At 38.0% G+C, this 24711-nt stretch overlaps 1 protein-coding gene across 1 annotated transcript; it reads left to right on the top strand.

The window, feature by feature from the left end:
• The first annotated feature begins 571 nt into the window (after positions 1 to 571).
• On the top strand, positions 572 to 22832 carry LOC104522547 (SWT1 RNA endoribonuclease homolog). Its single transcript, XM_010164876.1, has 16 exons — positions 572 to 637; positions 5488 to 5546; positions 7105 to 7858; positions 9557 to 9622; positions 9755 to 9811; positions 10449 to 10578; positions 10722 to 10823; positions 12385 to 12573; positions 13100 to 13193; positions 14544 to 14680; positions 15491 to 15642; positions 16889 to 17027; positions 18053 to 18198; positions 20257 to 20465; positions 22145 to 22269; positions 22792 to 22832. Exons 1-16 carry the CDS (start codon positions 572 to 574, stop codon positions 22830 to 22832), a joined length of 2466 nt encoding a protein of 821 aa, XP_010163178.1.
• The last annotated feature ends 1879 nt before the right edge of the window (positions 22833 to 24711 follow it).

Below are 24711 nucleotides of genomic sequence, written 5' to 3'. Positions count from 1 at the left end.
CCCACCGCAGGGGAAGGGTGAGGGGCCCTAAGGCGAGAGTTATGTAGTTGGAACTGCTTTAAAACTTGATGGTTGGATGACTAAACGTTAGAAGATGCTTGTCTCTATTAGTCGGGTATGTTTGCTGGTACAAAATATGTCTTTGGAGCAGATGCTAAAGTAATTGCCATCCTTTTGGTTTGGTTTTTTGTTGGCTTTTTTTTTTTTTTCCTTTTCAGGGGAGTTTTCTTAGTATCTGAGATTCACAGACTGGTTTGGGTTGGAAGGGACCATAAAGCTCATCCAGTCCCAACCCCCCTGCCAGCAGCAGGGACACCTTCCACTAGACCAGGTTGCTCAAAGCCTTATCCAACCTGGCCTTCAACACTTCCAGGGAGGGGGCATCTAGTAGTGAGATGAGAATAATTAACTTGTTGAAATCTGCTGTGGCTCTGTAATGAAAAAAAAACAAACCAAAAGAATTAGAGTAATTTTTCCCCATGCAGTTAATTTTATTTTTTTTTAATACCAACTGGAAATAAAAACTTGAAACAAATAATAATGGCAATACTGTTTTTCTTAGGATTTGAAGATGTCTAAAAAGAAATTGAAGAAATTAACTGGAAAGGAAGACTGTTTGGATGGCCGGGATGACAAAGTAAGAACAGCTGTATTATTACTATGAGCATTATTTTAATTCAAGCCTTCTCCCCATTCAAAAGCATGAATTGTTTAGCAGTCTTGTGATAGAAAGATGAATCAAATTTAAATGTAGGGTCATTAAGAACAGCAGGAGGGTTGAATTGGTCAGATAACTGCAAGTTCTAGCCGGATAATTACCTTCTTGTTTTTCTCCAGAGACTGTAAGTAGTGTGGGTATCAGAAAATAAGAGATTTCTTTATTTTAGTATATCTTCCTGGTTGAGGAAAGTTGAGCTTAAAGCTGTTCCCGAAACCACTCCTGTTTTCCTGAATTGTTCTTTATATTGGGTCATATATCTTAATTTTCTGATTAATCACAAATTATACTTCACAGCATTTTAGCAAGCAAGTCTCAAATATTTCCTTCTAACTACTGAGACCTAAATCAGTGACCAGAATTTTTAGATTACTCTGGTACATGTTTGTATCCAGTGAATAAGCTTTCACCAAATCTCTTATAAAATGCAGGTGCTACAGGGGTGATAATCTTTTGGGTCATGATTGTATGTACCCTCCTATTCTTCTTTTCTTGTTTGTATCCCCTTCTGAGAAGTTATTTCCTGACAGTAGTGTGATACATGTCCACTAAATAAGTAGTTTAATAAATCCACATTTAAGTTTGTTAGATTTTTTTCCCTTGGATTTGGTAAGGTATATATGAAATAAGAGAGCTTTTAACTCTTTTGTCATAAATGTCTCAAAAAATGTTTGGAAGTGTTTGTAAATGAGTGTGATATGAAGTCCTTATAAACTGAGTTGTACATGTTAGAAGCCTTTTGCTCATATAGAAAATGTTCAAAGCCCTTTTTTTTTTTTGCTAAAACTACTTTTTTCTCCTGAATTCTTTATTTTTATTCAATTTGTCTTTTGACATTAACTTATCCTAAGGTGTAGGGGTGTTTTTGTTTAGTTCTATAAGAGAAAGGGTCAAAACTTGGCTTAAAACATCATTCTGTAGCTGTATTGCCATTGCTAATGCCTATACCAATTTGAAGAATACAGAGTTTTAACTGTTGCATGATTTCAATCTGTTTGAACCAGCATTAAATATTGCTATCTGTCATCATTGACCAGCACAAGCAGCAGTGAGACCCCCAAACTACTAATTGCAAAAAGATAAGGAAACTTCTGAATAGTAGAGAGTGTTTCTTCAGTGTGATCACAGTATGGATAACGGGAATCTTCAGCTCGTACAGCTGGGAGTAAGCCATTTAAGGAGTCATTTAGGCATGACTGTGTGGGGGCTTGGGGCTTTTTAAAATTTAAGTGTGGTGTAAGCATGACCACAGATTACAGAAAATTTGCTGCCTGTTGGCTTTTAGCAGTTTGGCATTTACTTCTGTGTAAATATGAGTGAAAGGACGTTTGTCACAGTGTGAATTAGAACAGCTTCAGGTGGAGCTGGCTGGAGGAGTTGGCACAGCTGCTTCTTGGTAACCTGGCCTGGGTAACACCAGGTGATGTGATAGGTGTGGGACTCTAAATGGAACACCTGAGCCAGTCTGCTCCAAGAGGACATTTACCCCAAACTGGTAATGCTAAGAGGAAAGTAACAATAAGAAAGTTTGCTTAAGATGACCAAATTAAGTGAAAATCAGGGAATTATCAAGAGATTGTTGAGAAAAGGAGATAGGTTGAAAAGGAGTACTAAAAACATCATGGAATCTCGCGGTTCTGGAAGAATAGGCCTTGAAGAGAGAAAACAATAACAGAGCAGCAGTCAAACTGAGCTTGATGCTGCTAGAAGTTGTCTCACCACTGTCATGACCTCCACCTCCCCTGTTAGAGCTCTGTCACTGCCAGACACTGTCAGGAACCTGCATTCCAGCTGGTGGGGTGACAGTACAGGGCGAGGGGGGCATCCCGTAGGGTCCCACACCCTGGGGGTGTGTGTGTGACCTCGTGGGACTGTTAAAGAAATTTCTTTGCCCCAGGGTTCCCACAGTAGAGTTTCAAACACCAGATTTGGGAAAATAAATGGTTTAATTGAGTGGTACAGCAGTAGGAGCAGCTCAAGCTGGGTGTCTGGAACAAAGGGATCCCTGGGGATTTATCCCCTTACAGTCTCTGTGCCCGTTCTTCACGTGCTGTTGATGAGCCTTGCATGCACCTCTTGGTCCAATGGCAATTTCTGGTCTGGGCTCTTCTTTGGATTCCTTATTGGATTCCTTCTCTGTCTCCAGGTGAGCTGCCCTTGGTGTTCTTTCTTATCTGAACAGGTTACAGCTTCTGCTGACAATCACAGCCTCTTTATCTTCCAATTTGCACTGGTTTTAGGGCCTTCCTTCACCTAACTAAGCAACAGTTCAAGATAAGTTCAACTTTTCTAGGTGGAAGTTCACAACTAGCAACCTAAGGCTTCATTAAATCTAACTACTCATGCCAAGTTATGCTAACACACAGTACATTAAATTGCACAGAGCCATTAATTCTATTTAAAATGTAAAATAATTCTATTTAAGATGAAAATTAATCCTATTTAAAATGTAAATTAATTCTATTTAAAATATATTTAAGCTAAACAACTAGTATTTTTTAACAGGGGGCCTTTCTCACCAGCATGTTCATTCTCAGATTGTAGGAAGTGGTACAGCTGCACATGTGGCTGGAGCCCCCATGTCTTCTACAGCATGAGTGTGTGTGCCACAGTGTGTCACGTAGGTGTGAGATTAAAACTTCCTGGGACCAAGTCTTTTTGCCCAATGTTTTGCCAGTTGATGGGGTTTAACAGAAAGGACACTGGTACCAACCAAAAGAGTAAGCTTATTTTACTGGTTATTTTGAGCTAATACGAAAAGGGAATAATACAGAAAGTAACAGAATAAGCTAAGCATATTGCTAAGCAACAACACAAAGTTAGTCAATGCATCTAATTATTACTACATAAAGTTAGTGATTAAGAAAGATACATCCCCAGCTACCCTATTTACCATCATCCAGACCCGCAGTCGCCGGTGCAGCGAGGATTTGGAGAACCTCTCCCTGCAACTGGGAAGTTGACTCCCAGGGGAGGCTACCAAAGTGTCACTGCACGAGGGTCTAGCTTTATAGTACTCAGTTACTAACTTCAGCAAGTCAGGATGATGACTTGTATTTTAATTTGTGTGGAAACATCTGGCACATCATCCTCTACATTGGATTCCACTCAAAGCCTGGCCAGGGCTCAGGGAGGAACCCAAGGGAGCATTTCTATTCTTGTGGTCTTTACCACATGCTTCTCAACTGATATCTCTCTGGTTTCACCATCTATTTCAGTCCTAACCAAAGGACTGATTATAAATATTATTGCATTTGCTGATGGCTGCTAAAAAGTTGCTGATTGCTGTTGCACTGCAAATATTATGGCAAGGAAGATCTTACGGAGTCTGGCTAGAGGTCAACTATTGGCTCAGGCTGGTTTCCCAGGCCTTGGCATATAAATCATCTGATCTGGTATCATTTTGTTATTGTCTGCTATTATACTTTTTTTAATTGTATTGATCCTGAGTGTGTAGTTCACCAATTACCAGTTAATTGAGTTGTTAATAAACCAATAAAACACTTTGATTATAATCATGTGAGTTGAACGTGTCTTCCTGCAGCAAGCTGTATCGATATGATTCGCAGAGGCAGCAGCCTTTAACAGCTTCCTAAGTTACAAGTTTATTGGTTTTGCTGCTGTTACAACTCTAGAACCAACCACAGGTAGAAGATCTCAACATTTCCTTAATTCCTTAGGACTTTGCTGGTTTCTGCAACCCTTTTATTTTTTAATGAAGTGCTTTCTAATGTGGCAGTAAAACAGCTAAGGCCTCAGAGGCCTTTGGAGACCTCTTTAGTTAGGAAAAATCTTTGCAGCAGTGACCTAATGGCCTGACCGAGTCAGCAAGACCCAGTTATTGAAGGAGTGAATTATTTGTAAAAGGTTTTACTGTCTGGAGCTTCCTTATCTGAAGTAACCCATAGGTTACCATTCTCTGTTGAAATTTCCTACACCCTGCTGTAGTTTGGGGAAAACTGAGTCATATAACCCAAAAGTATATAAGAATGAAGTGCTTCACTGGGCAGAGTTCATATCAGCAGGGTCTGTTGTTTTGCTGCTCTCTGTTCTTTCCCATAGCTGCAATAATAAACTGCTTTCTGTTCTGACCTGATCAAAGGCACCTTGCAGTTATTCCACAACATGAACGTGACACAGCTTGCAGTATAGATATACAAGGAGTGATGTAAATGCTTTCTAAACACAGACTGTTCAAGTTCTTTGTTTGGGGACTGTCTTTACTGTTAAAAATAAGGACACCCAGTTAAGAGTGTCGCATACGTCCTATGTAACTGTGGCTTCACGCTGTTCCACCTAATTAGTAAATCCGATGAGAATTAATAACACATCTCTGCTGCACAAAAACCACCCGTAGACATATCCTCTTTGGCCATATCTGGGGGGTAGCTGGAAGCAGGCTTCAAGTAACTTTATTTTCCCTGAGAATTCTTCTAAATATACAAAAATGTATATTTTACATACTGATACACTTGTAGAGTACACAAACACATACAGGATTCGTGTGTTTCAATTAGTTGAGCTTTCTCGATTTATAACCCAGGACTGTGTGCCTTAGCCAATTTTTCCCCATGTGTTGTTCTTAAATACAAGAACAACAAAATCTAAATACTGAGTTATAGCAAATTATGTGGCTGCATTTTTCAATGTTAACTTATAAAAATCATAGTGGATCTAGTATGAAATAACAGCTTGTTCCATCTTATGAAGGGTTGTTTTTAACTGCAGTTTCCTATATAAGCCCTTGGATTTTTTTTTTCTTCTTTTAGAACTCTGAAGACACAAGATCTTACAACCATGCTATGAAGGGAGAGACAGAATTTCAGAGGTAAATTCTTGCTCTGTCATTAAAACTACTTAAAAACTAGTGTTTTATTTTTAATGCTGAATTAATGAATTTTGTTTGACTTATTCACCAAATAAAATATGATATTTTAACTGATGAAATGTTAGCGTTGCATTAATGAGTGGATCCTGTCTAAGCTGTGCAGTTTGGGATACTTGAGAAGACAGGGTTCAGAATTCTTTTTTTAACTAATATATGCTACTGCACTTCAAATAAGGTAGGAATTATATCCATCCAACTCTGCTGTCATAAAAAGATCAATTTTTTTTGTCTTGAGCACTACCTTGTTGGTCTGTACTGCATGTTACACATTTTGTTAGCAAAAAAAGGCTCCAATGAAGTCTGGAGAATAGTTCTGCAGTGAACTTAAGTACCTTTAATAGATTCCTGTAGTCCTGAAATCATTGATTTCTCCTGATGCTTGAAGTAATTGGTTCCAAGACAAATAAAACAACCATTCACCTTGAGTGTAACGAATGTAAATAGTGTTTGAAAACTACTTCATATAAAGTGAGAATGTTCTCGTGAATCCTGAGATGGAAAAGCTTGGGATTGTTTCTTAATCGTGGCAGAATCTCGTTGCAGTTTCTCTGTTCAGCCGGAGTTGGAAGTCGTAGGATGTTTAGCTGGGTGTATACATGCTGTTAAGCACTGTTTGTTAGTGCAGTATGATATAACCATAAACCAGTAACTCTGTTGGTGCCAAAACTCTGTCCAGTTCCTATCCCTGACAGTGGCCAGTAGGACTTGCCGAGGAAGCAGTATGTGGAACAAGATAAGTGCGTTATTTTTCTGGTTGTACAACCTTCCAGCTTCTGAGAAGCAGTAAAGGTTTTCAGGAGTCAGAAGTCTGATGCCAATCAGTGTAAGTGACCTGTCCTACATGAGTTTGTCAAATGGCCTTTCCCTCCCCAACATTTTTGACACCACTATTACAGAGGACGGTACAAACTTTCTTTGGATATTTTAAACCTAGTGTGTGATAAATTTATTATTTTCTCTACTTTTATCAGGAAGTTTCCTATTTGGTTTCCATATCATTCATTATTTCTGTAGAATGTTGCTATATTCCCATCAATCATTCCTTTTCCAAGTTCTCCAGTCTGTTTCTCCTGCACTGTTTAATAACTGTGTGGTGTTTGGCACTGTGTGACCAAGCTGAACCTCAGTCTCGAATTTTAGGGTGACACACCTCATACATCATTAAACTGTTGTTTAAACTTATCTGTGTGATAAGATGAAACTAGACTTTATAGGGCATCTCTCAAACCAATAAACTGTGAGCAGAAAAAGTTTATTCTTGATTTTGTAAGCTAAAATAGCTGTATAGCCAGGAAAAATGTAAATATTAAAAATGCTGTATCAAGCTCTTTTAAAGGACAGATGTTGCTGCAAGTTCATATTTAAGAACATACCAACCTGGTACTTGTAAATGCTTGGCTTTAACTGCCTGAATCAAGTGCAAACTTGTTTGTTTTGTTATTGTTCCTTCACATTAACTGAGCTAAATTACATTACTTTTCTTCTAATGCTTCTATAGATTCAAACTGGAGAAAGATGGGCAAGAGAAGAAGCAAGACCGAAGTTCTAATATTCCTCATGGCACTGATGGAAGATCCCAAGGAAAATCTCCATATAGAAGCAAAACCACAGACAATTCTTTGATCCAAACTGAAAAGAAAAAGAAAATAGTTATCCAATTTAAAGCCAAAGAAATTAAACGTGGAAAGAGTACACGCGTTCCTGATGTAGTGACGAGTAGCGGGGAAAGCGAAAACAAAAGTCGTTTTGATGGAACAGAAGGAAAAAGACTCTGGCATAGCTTTGCCGTTCAGAGGGACAAGGCACTGAAGAAAAAGGCAGAGAAAGCTGAACTCTGCAAACTAAAGTCAAAAGCGGAACAAACTATGTTGGAAAAGCTGAAGTCACCTGCGTCCGATTCACGTGTGCAGCATAAAAAGGCGGGTGGATCAAAAAAACGGAGTGAAGATGTCAGAATTCCAAAGAAGCCATCTGACACCTCTGCAGGGACTGTGCGTGACAGCAGGCCTTCCACTAAGAAAGCAGATGCATTATCTAGGACTTGGGAGGAAGACTATGAGGAAGAAAATAAGGAGTTTTCTGAGAAAAAATGGCATGTAAATAAGCGTACACCGTCACGCTATTCACCTGAAACACCACAACGATGGGGGTCTTGTAAATGGAAAAAACAAGGTGCTGACTCTGATCAAGCTACTGGTAATTCAGGGACTGAGGAAAGGGATTTTGAAGCCACAGCATCGTGTTTTAAGCAGGTAATGAGAACTCAGTTCTTTGTATTCTGCAGGTAGATGTTTCAGGTGAGTTTCTGAATGGCAGGCAGTTTTTATATTGGCAGATTTCAAGCAGGATTTCATTGCTAACCAGATGGATTTCTCTGATCCCAGTGTAAACCATATTAAAATGTTTCTCTGCTCTGCTAAGTGGTTAAACAAACTAGAAGAATAAAGGTCTTTCATATTAGGACTGTGTCTGCACATACGCTTTCATAGCTTGACTTTGCTGCTGGGGATGTGGAATACTTCAATTTAGGTATAAGTCAACAGAAACTTTTTTGAGCTGTCTTGATTGTATCATTTTTTAATTAATGAACTGAATCATTGAACTACCCCCTGCCAAACAGGTGCTCATTGCTGGCAAACTGATACCAGGAGAACTTGTTTTCCAATCTAGGTAATTCTGTGATCAAGGACTAAATTTGTACATTTCCTGCAGAACTTCACATTTGGCTGTGATTGGTTTGTTTCTGAGTTCTAGCTTGTGTCTGGCTCTGTGCCTCAGCTTTGTCTTGATCCTGGTTACTGTTTTTTTGTTGTTGTTCTGATTTAACATGCCTAGTGTTTCTTGATATTTCAGTTCATGTTGCAGTAGGGTGATCATTTTGTGTCTATGCAGATAGTGATTACATACAGAATCATGGAATCTTTGAGGTTGGAAGGCACCTCTGGAGATCATCTAGTCCAGCTCCCTTGCTCAAGTAGACAGCTTGAGCAGGTTGCTCAGGACTGTGTCCAGTCAGGTTTTGAATATCTTGAAGAATGGAGACTCCACGACCTCTCTGGACAGCCCATTCAAGCACCTTCACTGTAAAAGAAAGTAGGGTTTTAGTGTTCAGATGGAATTTCCTGTGTTTGTGCCGGTTGCCTTTTGTTCTGGCACTGGGCACTGCTAGGAGTTTGGTTCCAACTTCTTTACACTCTCCCATCAGATATTTATAAACATTGATAAGACTTCCCCTTCTTTTCTCCAGGCCAGACAGTCCCAGCTCTTTCAGCCTCTTGTATGACATGTCCCAGTCCTGTAATCATCTTTATGACCCTTTGATCAATTCACTCCATTAAATTCGTGTACTGGGAAGTCCAGAGCAAGAATAACATAGTCACAAACCCACAAGAGACTGGAAAAATAGGCTGACTGTGTAAACCACTCGATTTATTTTTTATAAAAAGCCATCCTTCTAAGCCTTTTTGAAATTATACTGTAGATGCTTCATCATGGATAGAAAATCTGATCAATGTCTATAAATACCTGAAGTGTGGGGGCCAAATGGATGGGGCCGGGCTCTTCTTGGTGGTGCCCAGTGACAGGACAAGGGGCAATGGGCACAAACTGGGACACCAGAAGTTCCAGACAAACTTCAGGAAAAACTTCTTTCCTGTGGGGGTGCCGGAGCCCTGGGACAGGCTGCCCAGAGAGGGTGTGGAGTCTCCATCTCTGGAGATGTTCAAACCCACCTGGACACTTTCCTGTGCAACCTGGTGTGCAACCTGTGTTAGGGAACCTGCTTTGGCAGGGGGGTTGGACTGGATGATCTCCTGAGGTCCCTTCCAACCCCCACCATTCTGTGATTCTGTGAAAATATATTTTATGTTCCTAATTTGATTCACTTGGGAATATTCAGTGTTCTCTAAAAGACTGATACATGTGTTACTTCCATTCCTACTTGTTTCTAGAATTTTGAGGTCCCGTCCACATCTGACTCCTACCAAGGTGGTGAGGACATGAAATCTGTCCAAAAGGTTAGTGATGTATTTGTTTAACACTGAAGAGTTTTATTCTGAAACTCTTGACATGGGTGGGGATCACTTGTTCTTCAGTCTTCCTTGGTATTTTGTGTTGTTGGTATGGGTTTTTTTTAATTCTTCCTACAGAACCTTGAAGTCTTTCCATCCCTTCAAGACAGTCAGAACCCAGAAACAGACCAAGAGGTTAGTAATGCTTTAATTTAACACTTCTAAGTTGTATTAAAAACTCATGGTGCTGAGGTGGTGTAGATGGAAAATTCTGTGACCTTTCCTAGTATTTTCCATTGTTGGCTTATGATCTACACTTCAAAGAATGGAGTGCTTTTTTTCAAATTCGAATCAAACTTTAGGCTAAAGTACTGCTGATCAGGAACTTTCTGAGAGAGAAGGATTGCCTTTCCATTATTCTCTGCAACGTAGGAGGCCTTCATAGTTGCTTGCATACTCTAGCTATCTCATTTTCCATCCTCTGACTTTGAAGTTAGAAAAGAGACATATTTTTTAAAGAAATGCTTGCCAGGAAATTTGCAGTCTGTGTAGCAAAAAATGTAACAACGTTTTTGAGCACCAGGTAGAAAGGTCATAAACAAATCTTCCTTCTAGGCTATATTTTGGATTTCTTTTGTGGGCTTCTTATAGTGGAGGATGTGCAGAAGGTGCTGATAGCTTTACATTTGCTGTACCAACTCAAAATTTTTCATGCTTCATTTTTTTATTCAGTTTTAACACAACAGCATTAATGTACAAGTTTATTTTTCACAACAATTCATAAGTGATTACTTAAAATTGATTTCACACATGCAAATTTTTTTCATGGTAGATGCAGATAGTTGAAGATTTGCACGTTGCTCGTGTTCAAAAGAGGATGGCGCTGTCTGTAGTACAGACTTGTGGAGAACTTACAAGTATGGAAATAGATCTTCCAGAACAGGATTTAAGTATTTCCACTGGTATGTCATAATTTGATGGGTTTTGGCATCTACTGGCAGCTAGTCATTACAGTTGGTTAATGGTCTGACTGGAGACCACACAACTGATTTTTTCACAACTGTTTTTTCTTTTTGTTTTTTTTTTTTTTCTTTTTTCCCCCCAGAGGCTTTTACTTCTGGTCTAAACATATTAGTGGTGATTGACACAAATATAATGATTAGTCACCTTGAGTTTGTCAGATCGCTGAAATCTGAGGATATACCAGGTATGTGAATACATGATGAACAGTAAGACATTTTAAGAAAAAACAGATGTTGTAAGAACTTCAGGCTTTGTGAAGAAAAACAAACCTGGGCTCCTTAAAATGGCAGCAGGTTTTATATAGAGGCAGAAGGGACGTACTTGAGAGGCTGGTCCTGTGAACCCAAGTACACTGCTTCTGGGAGAAAGTTCAGCTGTGAAAGTAGAACCTACTATACTCATAGCTACAGGAATCATGGTCAACATTCTCAGGAATGTGCATGAATTCTTAGAGGTGAATAAGTCTTACCTATTCTAATAACATACTTCTAAGCATTTAATCCATTACTCATGGTAATGATGTTTTCTGTTCTCTTTTTAGCATTTTTTTAATAGAAATCTAAAACCATTTAAAATCTAACAAGCAGTCAGTCAGTGCGTTATTTCTGTCGGGGTAAATAAAGCTCACAGAATTCACAAGATGTGTGAGCAATTTCTCAGGAATTCAGATTGCACACCCTGGCTTTTATGTTTGCCTTTAATATGTTGGGAACCTTTTAGTGATTAAATGTTAGCAGGATTAGGGTTGTGTGTGTCAGTTCTTAGCAAACACATTTGGCATCTATCCGATACTTAGGGTGCTTTAATACATTCAGCTAATGAATTCACTTATTCCAGCCACCTGGAAAATAATAAGGGCCTTAGTAATTTTCAAGAGCGTGTCAGACTGTATTTCTCTTTGCTGTTTTAGGAATGATGTTTCATTGTGTACACTGGGATGCCTTTTTTTAGAATATTTCTGCTTCCAATTTCTGGTCCTGCACCAGACCCATTATGTTTGGGAGGTTGCTGATTTCTGACCTATTTATTACAAAGCAGATGGATATTAATGTGCTTTTTTCAAAGTTGTATTCTTACAGTGTGAATGGGAAAGAAAACACTTGAAGTATTTGTTGTGGGTGGACCAACAGAACAATCATTAAATTTCTGATTTGCCATGTGTTTAATATATAATAATTTTAAAGTTCAGACCATACTTGCATACAAATAAAGCCATGGTCTAATATCCATGCTTCCTGTTCCTGGCTTAGGAATGCTGGTTGGCAATTAGCACAAAGCATTGCTCTTTTTATTTGATGATTGTTTTGTCACAGTGACTGTTGTGGTCGTTTAGGTATTTTCAGCCTGTTATTTCAGCTGCAGTCACCTTGCTTTAACATCTTACACTGAGTGTGTGACAAGATGATAATTGCTGCAAATGGTTTTTTATCATATTGCTAGACACTGTTATCAAAGTATTCTGTTGATTAAATTGTGTCTTCTTTTTGTTTGCCTAATATTGTCATTTTTACATGTAACCAATGTAGTGCCAGTTTGAGGTTAGATGAGAAAGAGGGAACTTGGCCTTTTTCAGTTGTTCATTTTTTAATGCTAGATACTCTTGAGCATGGAAAATGAAAACTACTGGCAAAAAAATAGTAAGCTTACGTAAATATGATGTTTGAAATAAAAGCTAACTGTAGTAGTTTGTGTGACTTTTCAAAATATCTTTGTTTTGTTTGGTTTTGTTTGTTTTTTCCTTCCAGGGGTTGGCAGACTTGCATTAATAATTCCCTGGGTGGTTCTACAAGAGTTGGACAACTTGAAGAAAGGGAAAATGTTGCAGCATGTTCGAGATAAAGCTATCCCCGCAGTCCAGTTCATCTACATGTGTCTCAAAAACCAAGACTCAAAATTGTGGGGGCAATCCATGCAGCTTGCTTCTCAAAAAATATGTAATATATGTGCAATCGATTTGTTTTGGGTACTTAATCCTTGTGGTTAATACAGTCTTCACTCTGCAGCTTGCTAATTAAATTAGCTAATAGTTTACAGCAGCATTCAGAGCATATCCAAGGCTATAGGATGCAAATACCTTATTCAGATTAGTGCTTTATTCACTGTTATTGATTGATTCTCACTTTTAGCTACATCTGTTGGGGATACTTGATGAAAATTAATCTAGTCACTTTCACCTGTGAGCTAAGGATATATTGTGTGCTTTTGCTTTTGACTTGATCATCACAAAATCTAATGTACTCAAATTTCCATGTGGCTCACTTGACATTTTCTGACAAAACCGTAGTGTTTTTGAGTGGAGTTATACCTAAAAATTCAAAGCTCCTATTTGTGCTTAGATTACACTTCTCTGTCCTTGTTTGGGGAGTATTAAATTTAAAAACAGTACCACGACTACATTGAAGTATTTCTTATGTTGAGTTACTTCTGAACATGTCAGCACTGTCTACATTTAATTTGCAGATGGCCTGAGTGACGAGAACAATGACGATCGTGTTTTACAATGTTGTCTGCAGTATCAGAACCTCTTTCCTCAAGCTGTTGTCATACTTTGCACGTGAGTTCCTCTGTGGCTTTAGGTCTCTTATGAGGTGTAAGGTAGTCTCATGCCAAATACAACATTTTCAAGTCATATATTAAAATGAAGAGCTACTTCTGAAATAAGCTTTTTGAACAGTCACCCTCGTAAAAGCTAGAGCAGAAGGTTGTAATAAAACACAAAGATGGTAGACTTTATCACCTTCGTGTGCTTGAGGCCTGAAGTAGAGTTAAGTCTACTCAATGTTCAGTTTTAAAACTTTTTAAAGCAGAGCTTTCTTGGATTTTATTCTGATTTCTCATTAAAAATGTTTCTAGACTTAGAAAAAAAGGAAAAAATATTTGTATTAATGATCAAGATCCAGTTAGAGACTTTGTTTCTTCTCATCTGATTGGGAACAGTGATAAAGATTAGCAGGGATTAATTTGAGAAAGAGGGAAGATGGAGCTAGGTTTGCTTCTGGTTTGGGGAGGATGATAGGCCTTGAGGGTTAATCATAGAAAGAGGGAAGGTGGAGATAGGCTTGCCTCTGTTCTTGTTTTGTGAGGATAACGACCAGCTTCTGAGTATTGATTCTCAGTTGTATACAAGTCACATGAAGCTGGCTTTCAAAGGGCTGATATTCCCTGACACGTAACTGTAAACAGCTGCTTTGGTCTTTGCTAGAACCATTCCTGCCTGGTTTCAGTAGGGGGGTTAAGACATTGGGCATCAGTTGGTTTGTGTAAGTTGGCACGTGTGGGTTGGGTTGCTGCCAAAAATGCTATTTCAGTCACAGTATTGATAATTACTTTAGGTTTCTGGGTAAAGAACAGGAGGTGACTTCAGAAGTGCTTTTCATCTGAAAATCCCATTACCCTTTATCACTATAAGCAATGGGAGTTTTTGAGAAAGTACTAGGATCCAGCTTTGTACTGCATCCTTATAGCAGTTTCACTGGAGCAGTGTACACCTCTGGGTGGCATTTGAGACAATGATTTGGCCAGTAGCACAGCAAAAAAGGTGTAGAAAATGAGGATTTATTGCAGCAATCGAATAAAATACTTCTATTATTGCCTTGTTTGCATTCTAAGATCATAGTAACTAGGCATTATTGCTGCAGTATTTATAGCTGGTTTTTTCTTAAAGCAAACCTAGAGCCTGAAACATTTTTCAGTATGTTCCTAGATTTTTTTTGGAATAAATGCTTTAGTTAATTTTCTGGTTTAATTTTTTTGAACTGCTTCTAGCTGCTTGAGAAAGAAAACTTTGTCTATAATGAACCTCACAAAATAAGCTTACCAAAGATAATTTTCTCAGTGTGTTGCTTTTATGACTTACTATGCAGTAATGCTAGGTTTATGTAAAAAATTAATTCTCTTCTCTTAGGGATGATAAAAATTTATGCAATAAAGCCATTGTGAGTGAGGTCAAGGCATTCTGCAAAGCTGATTTGGTCACAGCTCTACAGAATCTGAATGTAAACAGGCAGCAGAACTGTGCTGAGCTGCAGCAGTCCAAATGTGGTAAGTTTGTTTTGGTGGTTTTTGGGACATAATAATCAGTGTAGGAGAGGGAGAATAATTCCTACTATAACTTCAGTTTTCATATACTTTGAATCCTTAGGAATGCTTTTTGTTTTGGGCAGATTTTTTGTTTTGAAAGGTAAATGATTTTCTGAAAGTTTGAGGCTTTTTTTAAAACATCTCTCTCTTATTCTAGGAAATTCAAATATGACACATTTTTGTTTTATAGAAAAAACACAGCATGAATTTCCTGTCTTTATAGCCATTTAAAAGGTGTCCTGAACATTTTAGGACCAAAAAGAGGTTTTTCCAGTTGAGCCAGGTTGGGTCCTATTCTTAGTAGTTGTAAAATTCCAAATGCTAAGATCACTTCCTACAGTTTTGTTTTATTAATGCCTTTACCTGCAACCCAAACAGTGGAACTTGATTTTTGGGTTGCTTGTTCATTTTTCTAAAGGTACAAATAGGGGTTACAGTATTAGGAAGTAATCTTCTTATATTGCTGATAACCCCACTGGGTTATCTAAGTTATTTAAGGAAAAAAGAATTGTGTAGTAAGAACACAAATGAATAATGCTCTGGGGAAATTAATCTTCTTGGTTAGTAACTCATAATTAAAAATACTCATAGTGCAAGTGGGTATAACTAAGAGTATTTGAAACCTAATTAGATGTAGCCCATCTGCTTTATAACATAAATATGAAGTGCAGTCTGTCTTTATTTATGGGACAAGTTATTTGTGTACTGTCAACATAAATTAGGTATAGAAACAGTTGCAATAAGTACCTTTTATTATCGTTGGTTTGACAGATACAGAATTTGAGAAAACAGAAGGAGGTGATGCTAGTCTTACTGCGCAATTCCCAAATATACTTCCAGACCTTGAAAAGAACTTAGGAGAAGCTTTATCCTGTATTTTGGAGACTGAAATGAAAATTGCATTTGGAAACCTATGGATGGAGGTGGTTTCTTATGTCATTTTGCTTGATAGCTCAAGTATTCAGAGGTTTAATTGTCCTTGGTATTTTAATGCTATGAATACCTCTGCTAAGTCATAGAGTTCACTAACATAGCAGTTCACTGACAGTGAACAGTTCGGTGTTCAGTTTTACTACTTCATTTTATACCAAGATTATTCTGCTTGACCAGTAATAGTAATAACCATTAAAATACTGCAGTATTTTAATAATACAGTAAGGGAGGTGCTGGCTGTTCAGTGTGAATGTTCAGAACTCTTTTTATTAGTTGTGTTAAATTTCTATTTTGGCTTTTCTAGTGTGGTTAAATCACTGCGTTGTAAATATGTCCTTCAAGAAATTTCTCCATCACCTTTTAGATAGTATTGAGACACTGTTGTTGCAAACACTTCTTCCCCATCAGAACAGATGTTTTTTAGATACCATGTGGATAAAATTGTTCACAGCTAAATTGGTTACAACGCAGACACAGAATTACAAGGGTGTTAACAAGAACCTCCAAACAGTCTTTCAAAAGTGTTGTTAACAGAAGTAAATACTCATGTACAAGGCACTTTCAAATTATCTATGCTTTGGTTTAGATAGCTGGTAGGGTTTAGTTAGAAGTTTAAATTTATTGCAGATAAGCCTCTGTGGCTTTAGAAAAAAAGTTATCTGGAAGGGATGGCTGTTGTTCCACAAGATAGAGCTTTAATTAGCTGTTAAGCTTTTAGGCACTTCTGATTAACTTAATTAATTCCTGTAACATCTTTTCAAACTCTGGTTTCACTTGATAGTAATAAAGTGTGATTTTATTGCAATATGGATATATTCATGTGTATATGGTCCCAGCTCTACACAGTTTACTTTTTTAACAATACTAGAAAATCAAAGGCATATTTACTGTTGCTGGAGATTTTGTACACAAGGAACATATTAAATGACTTTAAGAGATAACTCAAGTAGTTGGAGTGTTTGGGGAAAGGGGAACCAAAAATAATGAGAATTATTGTACATTGAATGCTTCTACATGAGCATCACTGTTTAACCCGTGATGCTGCTGGATCAAATAATTTCCAATAGATAAACTTGTTAAATCAGAGGCAAAATGCCTTATTTTTGCAGAATCATTGAAATTCTACTTCAGCAAGCACAAATCATAACATTATCAGAGAAGAGAGCAGCTGTGAAATGTATAGGAATATGTCTATATGAAGATCAACCTTTGAATTTATAACATATTATCTTTCAGATACTGTATATGAAGCCACCGTGGACATTAGCAAACCTGCTGAAGTGTTATAGAAAACACTGGGTGGCTGTTTTTGGTTATGTTGTGCCAAGGAGTTTAATTTCCACCATTGAATGTCTCTATCAACACCTTTGTACAGGTAAGGATCTCAGAATGTTAATTGTAAACTTGTCAGAAACCTCACTGTTCTGGTTTTAGTAGTTACAGAAGTAGATACTTTGGAAAGGGACATACTCTGTATGTTTAAATAGTATGTTTTCCATCCTCTTCTGCTTTTCTTTTCAATTTAAGGTTATCCAAATGGAGCCATACCTTGCAGAGTCTTATCTGCTCTTGTATTTATCCACAATTTATTCCCTGGATGGGTGGTAAAATCCCAGCACTGTTTTTGTAGCCTTAAAGCCAGAACTGAACTGAAATTGATGAGCTATGAATTACATTTAAAAAGTAAAAAAAGAAAGAAAAAAAGGAAGCTTGTGCCAGGATCAAGTCTGTCCAGGCTCTGGTCCCAGGTGGTCTAAATATCACCTGCAAAAATAATGAAAATGATGTCTGAAATGTTTCTTTCTTTTCTTTTTTTTTTTTAACTCAATATTCTGCTGGCTTTTTTTCTGCTTTTCATACAAAGACAGTAAAAGCAAATGTATAGACACTATCAAACATGTAAGAATTTATTTCACACATCTCTGTGTACCTACAAAAATCGGGGGAAAAACATTTTAATGATAGATATTAATGGTCACCAAAGTCTCTGAACTATTTTTAAGAAGCAAATAATCTTTCTCCCTCCTTTGCCACCATATTATGTCTGGCCAAATGATCTGCATTTGCCAGAGAAGTTACGGAGGAGTAAAGACTGCTTAATGTAGTAGGTGAGGGCAGGGAGGGTTGCTTTCAAAAAAAAATCACCCAAAAAAACCAAAAACACCTTTCATTTAAGGTGTATTTAAATTTGAAGATGTCCACAAGAATTTAATTTTAACAGATATACTTCTTTTGGGATATTGCTGTTCAGAATTATTTTAGATACAGCAGTTGATCCTCTTGCTAGATCCTGGGATAAATTTGGAAGACTTGATATTTGAGTATTAAATTTGCCTCCTGATAGGTCCTAACATCTAATACTTTTTTTTTCTATTTCCCATATTAATGTCTAAATATCAGATAAACCAGTTGACTCCTCAACAATGCGTATCTTGCTCCAGGAATCCAAAAAATTACTCCATGCTTTCAGCTCAAGGTCAGACTATAATGGTGTACTTCCCCAGGCTTATGCTGAGGTGAATAAACTATACCAAACACTTACAGAGGTAAGTGGAGCTTCAGTGTTTGCTCACCTAACATCATCTTGACATTTATTCCATGTTCAAATTACAAACCTGACTTATATTTCTAAATTATTCCCCTAATTTCAACAAATTACTGCAGGAAATGTTGTTGCTGGAGTGTTTTCAAAATTAATAGACCTCAAATTTAACTTGTATTTTTGTGTAACAAATATGTGCCTTTATATATATGCTTGGTAGGGGGTTTTTTTGTCCTAATATACATGTCTTAGTATCACCAGGGTGATTGAAATACATGATTTAACTGCTTTCAGGAAAAATGTCTTCATTTTCTCTTGCATTTGTAGCTGATGGAAAAGGGCTTTAAAGATTCAGATTAAAGTTAAAATTCTTGTTTCTACTTCTGATGTTGTTCAAATATTACTATTCCTAGGCACGTGATTTCAGCTCTCATTGTCTCTGGTTCTACACTTGAAGAAAGGACTAGCTTGTATCATGTGCTTTGTGATGGTTAAGAGGGGTGTTGTGACGTCTTTTGTGTTCTGAGAAGTATGTCTTTACTTCCAGCTCATCTCTGAGTTGCTGTGGAAGAAATATCAGTGTCTTGGTTTGTGGTTACTGTTAGTTCCATATGTCTTGGCATAATGACCATGGATGACCTGCAATATTAATATATATTGGAGAGAATACAGGTCAGAATATCTACAAAAAGTTGTTCTCAGTTTTGGAGAAAGCTGAAGGGGAAAGGAAGAAGGTGGTCAAGGAGAGGAAGGATGATCTGGAGTGCCTTGATTGTCTGCTGTGGTGTAACCTCTGTGTGTATTGCAGCCCTTGTCTGCAGTTCTGTGAAGGGTGCTGCTGTAAGAAGTGGGCTTTCTGTCTGAACACTTGTTTCCTGCTGTCCTTGGCCTGCAGGTGTTTGACTTCACAAAGAACTGCCCTTGTACAGATTAGTTTGTGCCAGATGAGTTTCAGTTTAACCTGGACAAATTTTCTGAAGCAGTTCACCAAATGAGTAGGTGAAGACTTTGTGCTGTTGCAGAGGAAAATGTGCCACCAGTTGTGGGATAGGGAGTAAGAGGAAGAAGCAGTTCGTTCTCGTTTGTACCAGCTCACCATGCCTGGGAAGGTTTGGCATAGGGCTTCCCTTTGCTTCCACTTCCTGATGGCTGGAGAGCAGCCCAGTGGAAAAGAATCTAGGGGTGTTGGTCACCAGCCAGATGAACATGAGTCAGCAGAGTGCCCAGGTGACCAAGGAGGCCAACAGCATCCTGGCCTGGATCAGCACTAGTGTGGCCAGCAGGAGCAGGGAAGTTCTCTCACCTCTAGACTGGGCATTGGTGAGGCTGCACCTCGAGTGCTGGGTTGAGTGTTGGGCCCCTGACTCCAAGAAGGACATGGAGGTGCTGGAGCGTGTCCAGAGAAGGGCAACGGAGCTGGGGAAGGGTCTGGAGCACAGGTGTGCTGAGTTCCCGGCTGAGGGAACTGGGGTTGTTGAGCCTGGAGAAAAGGAGGCTGAGGGGAGACCTTGTGGCTCTGCCCAAGTCCCTGAAAGGAGAGTGGAGAGAGGTGGAGGTCGGTCTCTTCTTACAGGTAAGAAGCAACAGGACAAGAGGAAACCATCTCACGATGTGCCAGGAGAGGTTTAGGTTGGATATGAGGAAAAATTTATTCACCCAAAGGGTTGTCAAGCACTGGAACAGGCTGTCCAGGGAAACAATGGAGTCCCCATCCCTGGAGATATTCAAGAAACATGTAGATGTAGCACTCAGGGACATGGTTTAGTGGGCAAACTGGTGTTGGGTTGACTGTTAGACTGAATGATCTTAGAGGTCTTTTCCAACCTTAATGATTCTGTGATTCTGTCTGTAGAAATATCAATATATATGTATGTGTAGAAGAAAGACTTGGTGAAAGAGTGAGAGATGGTTCAGATAGAGAGACTATAAGGAAGATGGTTATGACTAGAAGAGATCTGCCTTGCTTTTTTGAGCATTACTTTAAAAAAAAGTAGAAGTGTTCAAGTTTTTTAAGTTAGGAACCAAATACACTCATTATTTGTTTGCTAAACTGTTTTATAAGGTGAGGTCAGACAGTGAGCAGGATTTATCAGAAGACATCATGGTTCTTTCAGAAAATGCTGTATGTGAAAAAATGGAAGCAACGACACCAAATCTGCAAAACTCTGAAGACAAAAAGTTACATCCAAGCTTTCATGTGGCTCAAGAAAACAGGCACCAGGAAATCTGGTCAGTCCTTGAAGGTGTATGGAATACAATAAACTTGTACAGGTATGGTATGCTAAAGAAGTTCTGAACTTCTATAGAACCTTACATAATTCTCAAACAAATGCACTTTAGAAATTGTGAAATTTTTAGAAATTTAGAAATTTTTTTTCTCTTTTAGAGAAGATGCTATTAGTAATTAATTAAAATTGCAAAAAAAAAAAAAAATCACACAGTTTGTCACACAAAGAAGTTAGGAGCATGCAAATTGTTGTGTGGATGCAGTCAGTGACTCTCCAGTCTGCTGCTCTTTTTGTGGACACTGGCTGAAATAAGTTGCCTCACAGAATGGTGTTTAAAACCCTGCAAAAGCCACAAATGTCAGACATTCGTGGAAATCTCATCGTTATCCATAAAAAAAGAGGCATTCAAGCTCTAAGTTTTCATGTGGTTGTTTTCTTTCCAAATCCTGTGGAGGTATACTAGCTTTTGCAAAATTGTTTACTTTTTAAAAAAAACTTTAATCAATTTGAAATTTAATAAATTTTCTTGGTAAGGAAAATCCTTCTCTCTTTAAAATCCAAATGCAGAATCTAGTGACAAATTTCCTTGTCATACAAACTCAAAATTGCAGGAAATGAAACCCCCCTTTATCCGTTTTACCATTGTTTTTATTTTGGTTATTTTTGAAAAAAATCTGCTTGAGAAATCACTGAGATGCCATATTTTTGGATGCTGTCACAAAATCTGAATAGATACTGTGTTTTCTTTTTGTAGTCTTAATTTGAAATCTTTTCCAGGGAAGGACTCTGAGTTATGTCAAGCACAAAGGAACTCCATTTTTTGTGGTCTGTTAAGGGCTTGCCTAATAAACAGTGACAATAACTCTACCAATGCCACTTCTACACTGACATTTGAATGTACTACAGAGCTGCACCAGCTTTACACCAGTGCAGGGTAATCTGAATTGGAGCTGGTTAGGAGCTGGCTTGGTGTGGTGCTCAGGTCAGCTGAGGATACACACCAGAGAACATTCTCAGTGTGTTCTTGTACTGGGATAGTAATGGTGAACTTGGGGGTTTCATATAGGCATTGAGGAAAAACTCTTTCAAATATACCACTTTCTAGTGAAAATGCAACCAAACTGCAACCCCTGCCACCTATGAAGTGCTGTACTGTGAAAAGAGGATAAAATTTTAGAATCAAAGCTCATTTCACACTCTTCTTGCTCATGTGAAGAAAATCCTACTTACCTGGCATCTGTGGGGATAATTCTTTGAGTGCACTGCAGCTCATCTTCCTGACGTGACCATTGCAGGGATGGTGTCAAGCCCGTTCCAGTAAATCTGGAATGTGAAGCTGCTTGGAAAATTGATGAAAAGCTTCTTTAATCTAACAGCTCTCTTGTAAGAGAAGTGTGCTTAGGTGTACTCAGGTCATGCATGAAGAGACTATTTCATTCTCAAGTGAAGTTTCATGATAAATCTATTTAAGTTAAAGGTAAAATGCTATCACAGAATACAGTTGCCAGGGAAAATTTTAAACAGAAAAGTACAATTGTAAGGCATGGTCCTTCTACCATTTATTCTAAGACTATTTTAGATAACATGGTTTTAGCATAAATTTACATTTGACCTTTGATTTTTTAATAATAAAACACAATGCATACAGTAGCGTGTTTCTCCGAATTTTGAGGATTTTTATTAACTGCTGTTTGCTCTCTCTCTGTTTCTTTTTAATATTAGTATTGAAATTTTCCAAAAGTTGGACCCCAACACAGTAACTGTGACTGCAAAGTCTTCGTTTGAAGAAGCTTTCTTAGGTCTGCAGAAACTGTTGGCAGCTGTCAGTGATATCCGTGAAGGAATTAGTAGGTAAGTGGTTAAGCTCGTTGTAAAAGCTGGTGGTAGTAAGTCACCTAAAGTCATAAAAGTCAGTGGAATCATTTGGTCCCATACTACAATGTGTGCTGTGTGCTTAGTTACATGATTTTCAGTAAAAACCTTGGTATCAAGGCTACCTAGAACCATTTCTTGGTAGCAAAAGAATAAGAGACTGTTGCAGACATTCAGCTCTCCTGTAGTGAATTTTCTCTTTGACTTGGGATTTGTTTCCTAGTATTTGATGACAAGCCACTCGCCTTTGCTCAGAGTGTAACTGGAACTGTGACATGATTAATTAATACATTTGCTCTGATGGCAAGCACTTTGAATAACTCAGAACATTTGTTTTTCAAGTGCGAGACCACTGGAATTGGGGCAAATTTCTGAAATAGTGAAAGACATAAAAGTTTTGGGACTTTGCTGTTACCAATTCTCGAGTATTCTTTGTGAGTCAAAACCTGTATTGCAGCAGTAACTATGACAATCAATCAGCTGGACTCTCAGTTTAGGAAGGGTAATGTTTCCTCTGTCTTCCTTCTCCCGTTTTTAAAGAGTGCAGGGTAATAAAGGTGAAGCTTTGGAAGAATAAGATCTCCTGTGTAGTCTTAGCTTAGTCCAGTTTTTTTATAGCAATGAAGTTTATTCAGTGGCAGGAACAGCCACAGAACGCTTTACACTGTCACTCTGAGGACTGTGGGGTTCTTCAGTTTCCCGTTGACTTCAGAGAGTGTTCCTACAGGAACTGGTCTGTAATTGTGGTTAAAGTCCCAGTGACTGCCCCGAGCATCCTCAGGGGTCACAGGCTGTGAATCTAAGTGGCTGTAGCCATTCCATTTGGGAAAACACCACCACTTTGCATGTGGTTTTTGCATAGTAACAATGAAAATAGGTTAGAAAATTGAAATAGATGTGTCCATCCGATTGGGCTTGCCTTGTACATTAAAAGTCTGCCTTTTAAGTAAATGTTGAGGTGTTTTACACTTCTACTGTAGACTCTTACAGCTTTGTTAGAGATTATCTAGTAAGCATTTATTTTTTTAATAAGTATTTTTTCTATCATTCTGCCATAGTAGTGAGCTTTTAAACTTGCATTAGCAGTACTTAGTGATGTTCATGACAATCTTTTCTGAAGGTTCACAGCCCTGATGCTGTGGTTATATCACAACAGCAGCCCTGATGCTGTGGTTATATCACAACAGCAGCCCTGATGCTGTGGTTATATCACAACAGCAGCCCTGATGCTGTGGTTATATCACAACAGCCCTGCAGGATATGGACCTATGATAATCCCAGGCATAGAAGTGTGAGCTCTGACCTCTCTGACCACTTAAAAATCTGGAGCAGGGATCTGGAGCTCTCTCACTTTGGATTTGAGCTAGTTTTCATCTGTAACTCCTAGAGTATTTCTTTTTTTCAATAAAAGTTATGATAGAATCATGCAAGCATTTGCTTCACTTATCACCACTTTTGCTTTTTTTTCCCTTCATTATGGTCAAAAGACTATTTAAGTAAAGTGTTTCAGTAAAATACATATTCTTTAAGTCCCAAACAAGGTTTAAGGTACACTTAGGTGAAGTATTGTGTGAAAAGACCATACCTGTATCAATAGTTTTATAGCCTAAGTTCTAGGTCTGATGGGTTTTTTTCTATACAGCACACCAATACTGGGATAAATCCATTCAAAGAATTGTTGTCTTTCTTTCAAAGATAAGTGGTCTGGATATTATGAAAGTAGAGACAGGAAAATATGGGTAGAAATGTGAGCTAGAGAGCTTGGTGGTAACTGATTCATTTTCATTGCTGATTGTTCGGGTTTTTCTCTAAAGAAATTGTTTTAATAAGGCAAGTTACTGCTACACTCGGTTCTTTCCTTTCCAGTCCTAAAGTTCTTGCAAGAAATCATGTGATGTCAGTTTTTCTGTGGTAGATGAGATTTAATGTGGTGCTTCAATATCATTATTTCTGTGTTCCAGAGGTGCTTCATTAAAACTCTGTGTGGCAATAGCAAAAGACACTTTAATTTTTAATATTTTTTTTTTTTAGTGAAAGCTACTTGCCTCCCATATTTCCCCTTAGGGAGGAGAGCTCTAAAAAAAATGCAGAGGTCTAACAATATATCAGAAAAATCTGTTTTACTAAAGATATACTTTCTTTCTTAGAGCCATTAGAATATCTGAAGCAAAGATAAACAGGATTCTGTCATTGGGCTTTATTAGCAATGCAGAGGCTATTTTCTGTTCCACATGATTACCATGACACTCAATAACATTGATGAAATGGCTTTAAAAATACCTTTTATACTTTTAAAAACTTTATTTTCTACCACTAAACTGAAAGACACTATTTATGCATGTAGGATGGTTCTCAGAGTGGAATAATTTTCCTGCAGGGCTGCATTTGGAAGTGCCTGCTCTGAGTTTCTTGTGCAG

Source organism: Antrostomus carolinensis, unplaced genomic scaffold (genome assembly GCF_000700745.2).
Source record: "Antrostomus carolinensis isolate BGI_N321 unplaced genomic scaffold, ASM70074v2 scaffold7313, whole genome shotgun sequence".
In the NCBI taxonomy this organism is placed as follows: Eukaryota; Metazoa; Chordata; class Aves; order Caprimulgiformes; family Caprimulgidae; genus Antrostomus; species Antrostomus carolinensis.
The sequence above is the reverse complement of the archived record's forward strand: the minus strand, read 5'-3'. Positions and strand labels throughout refer to the sequence as shown.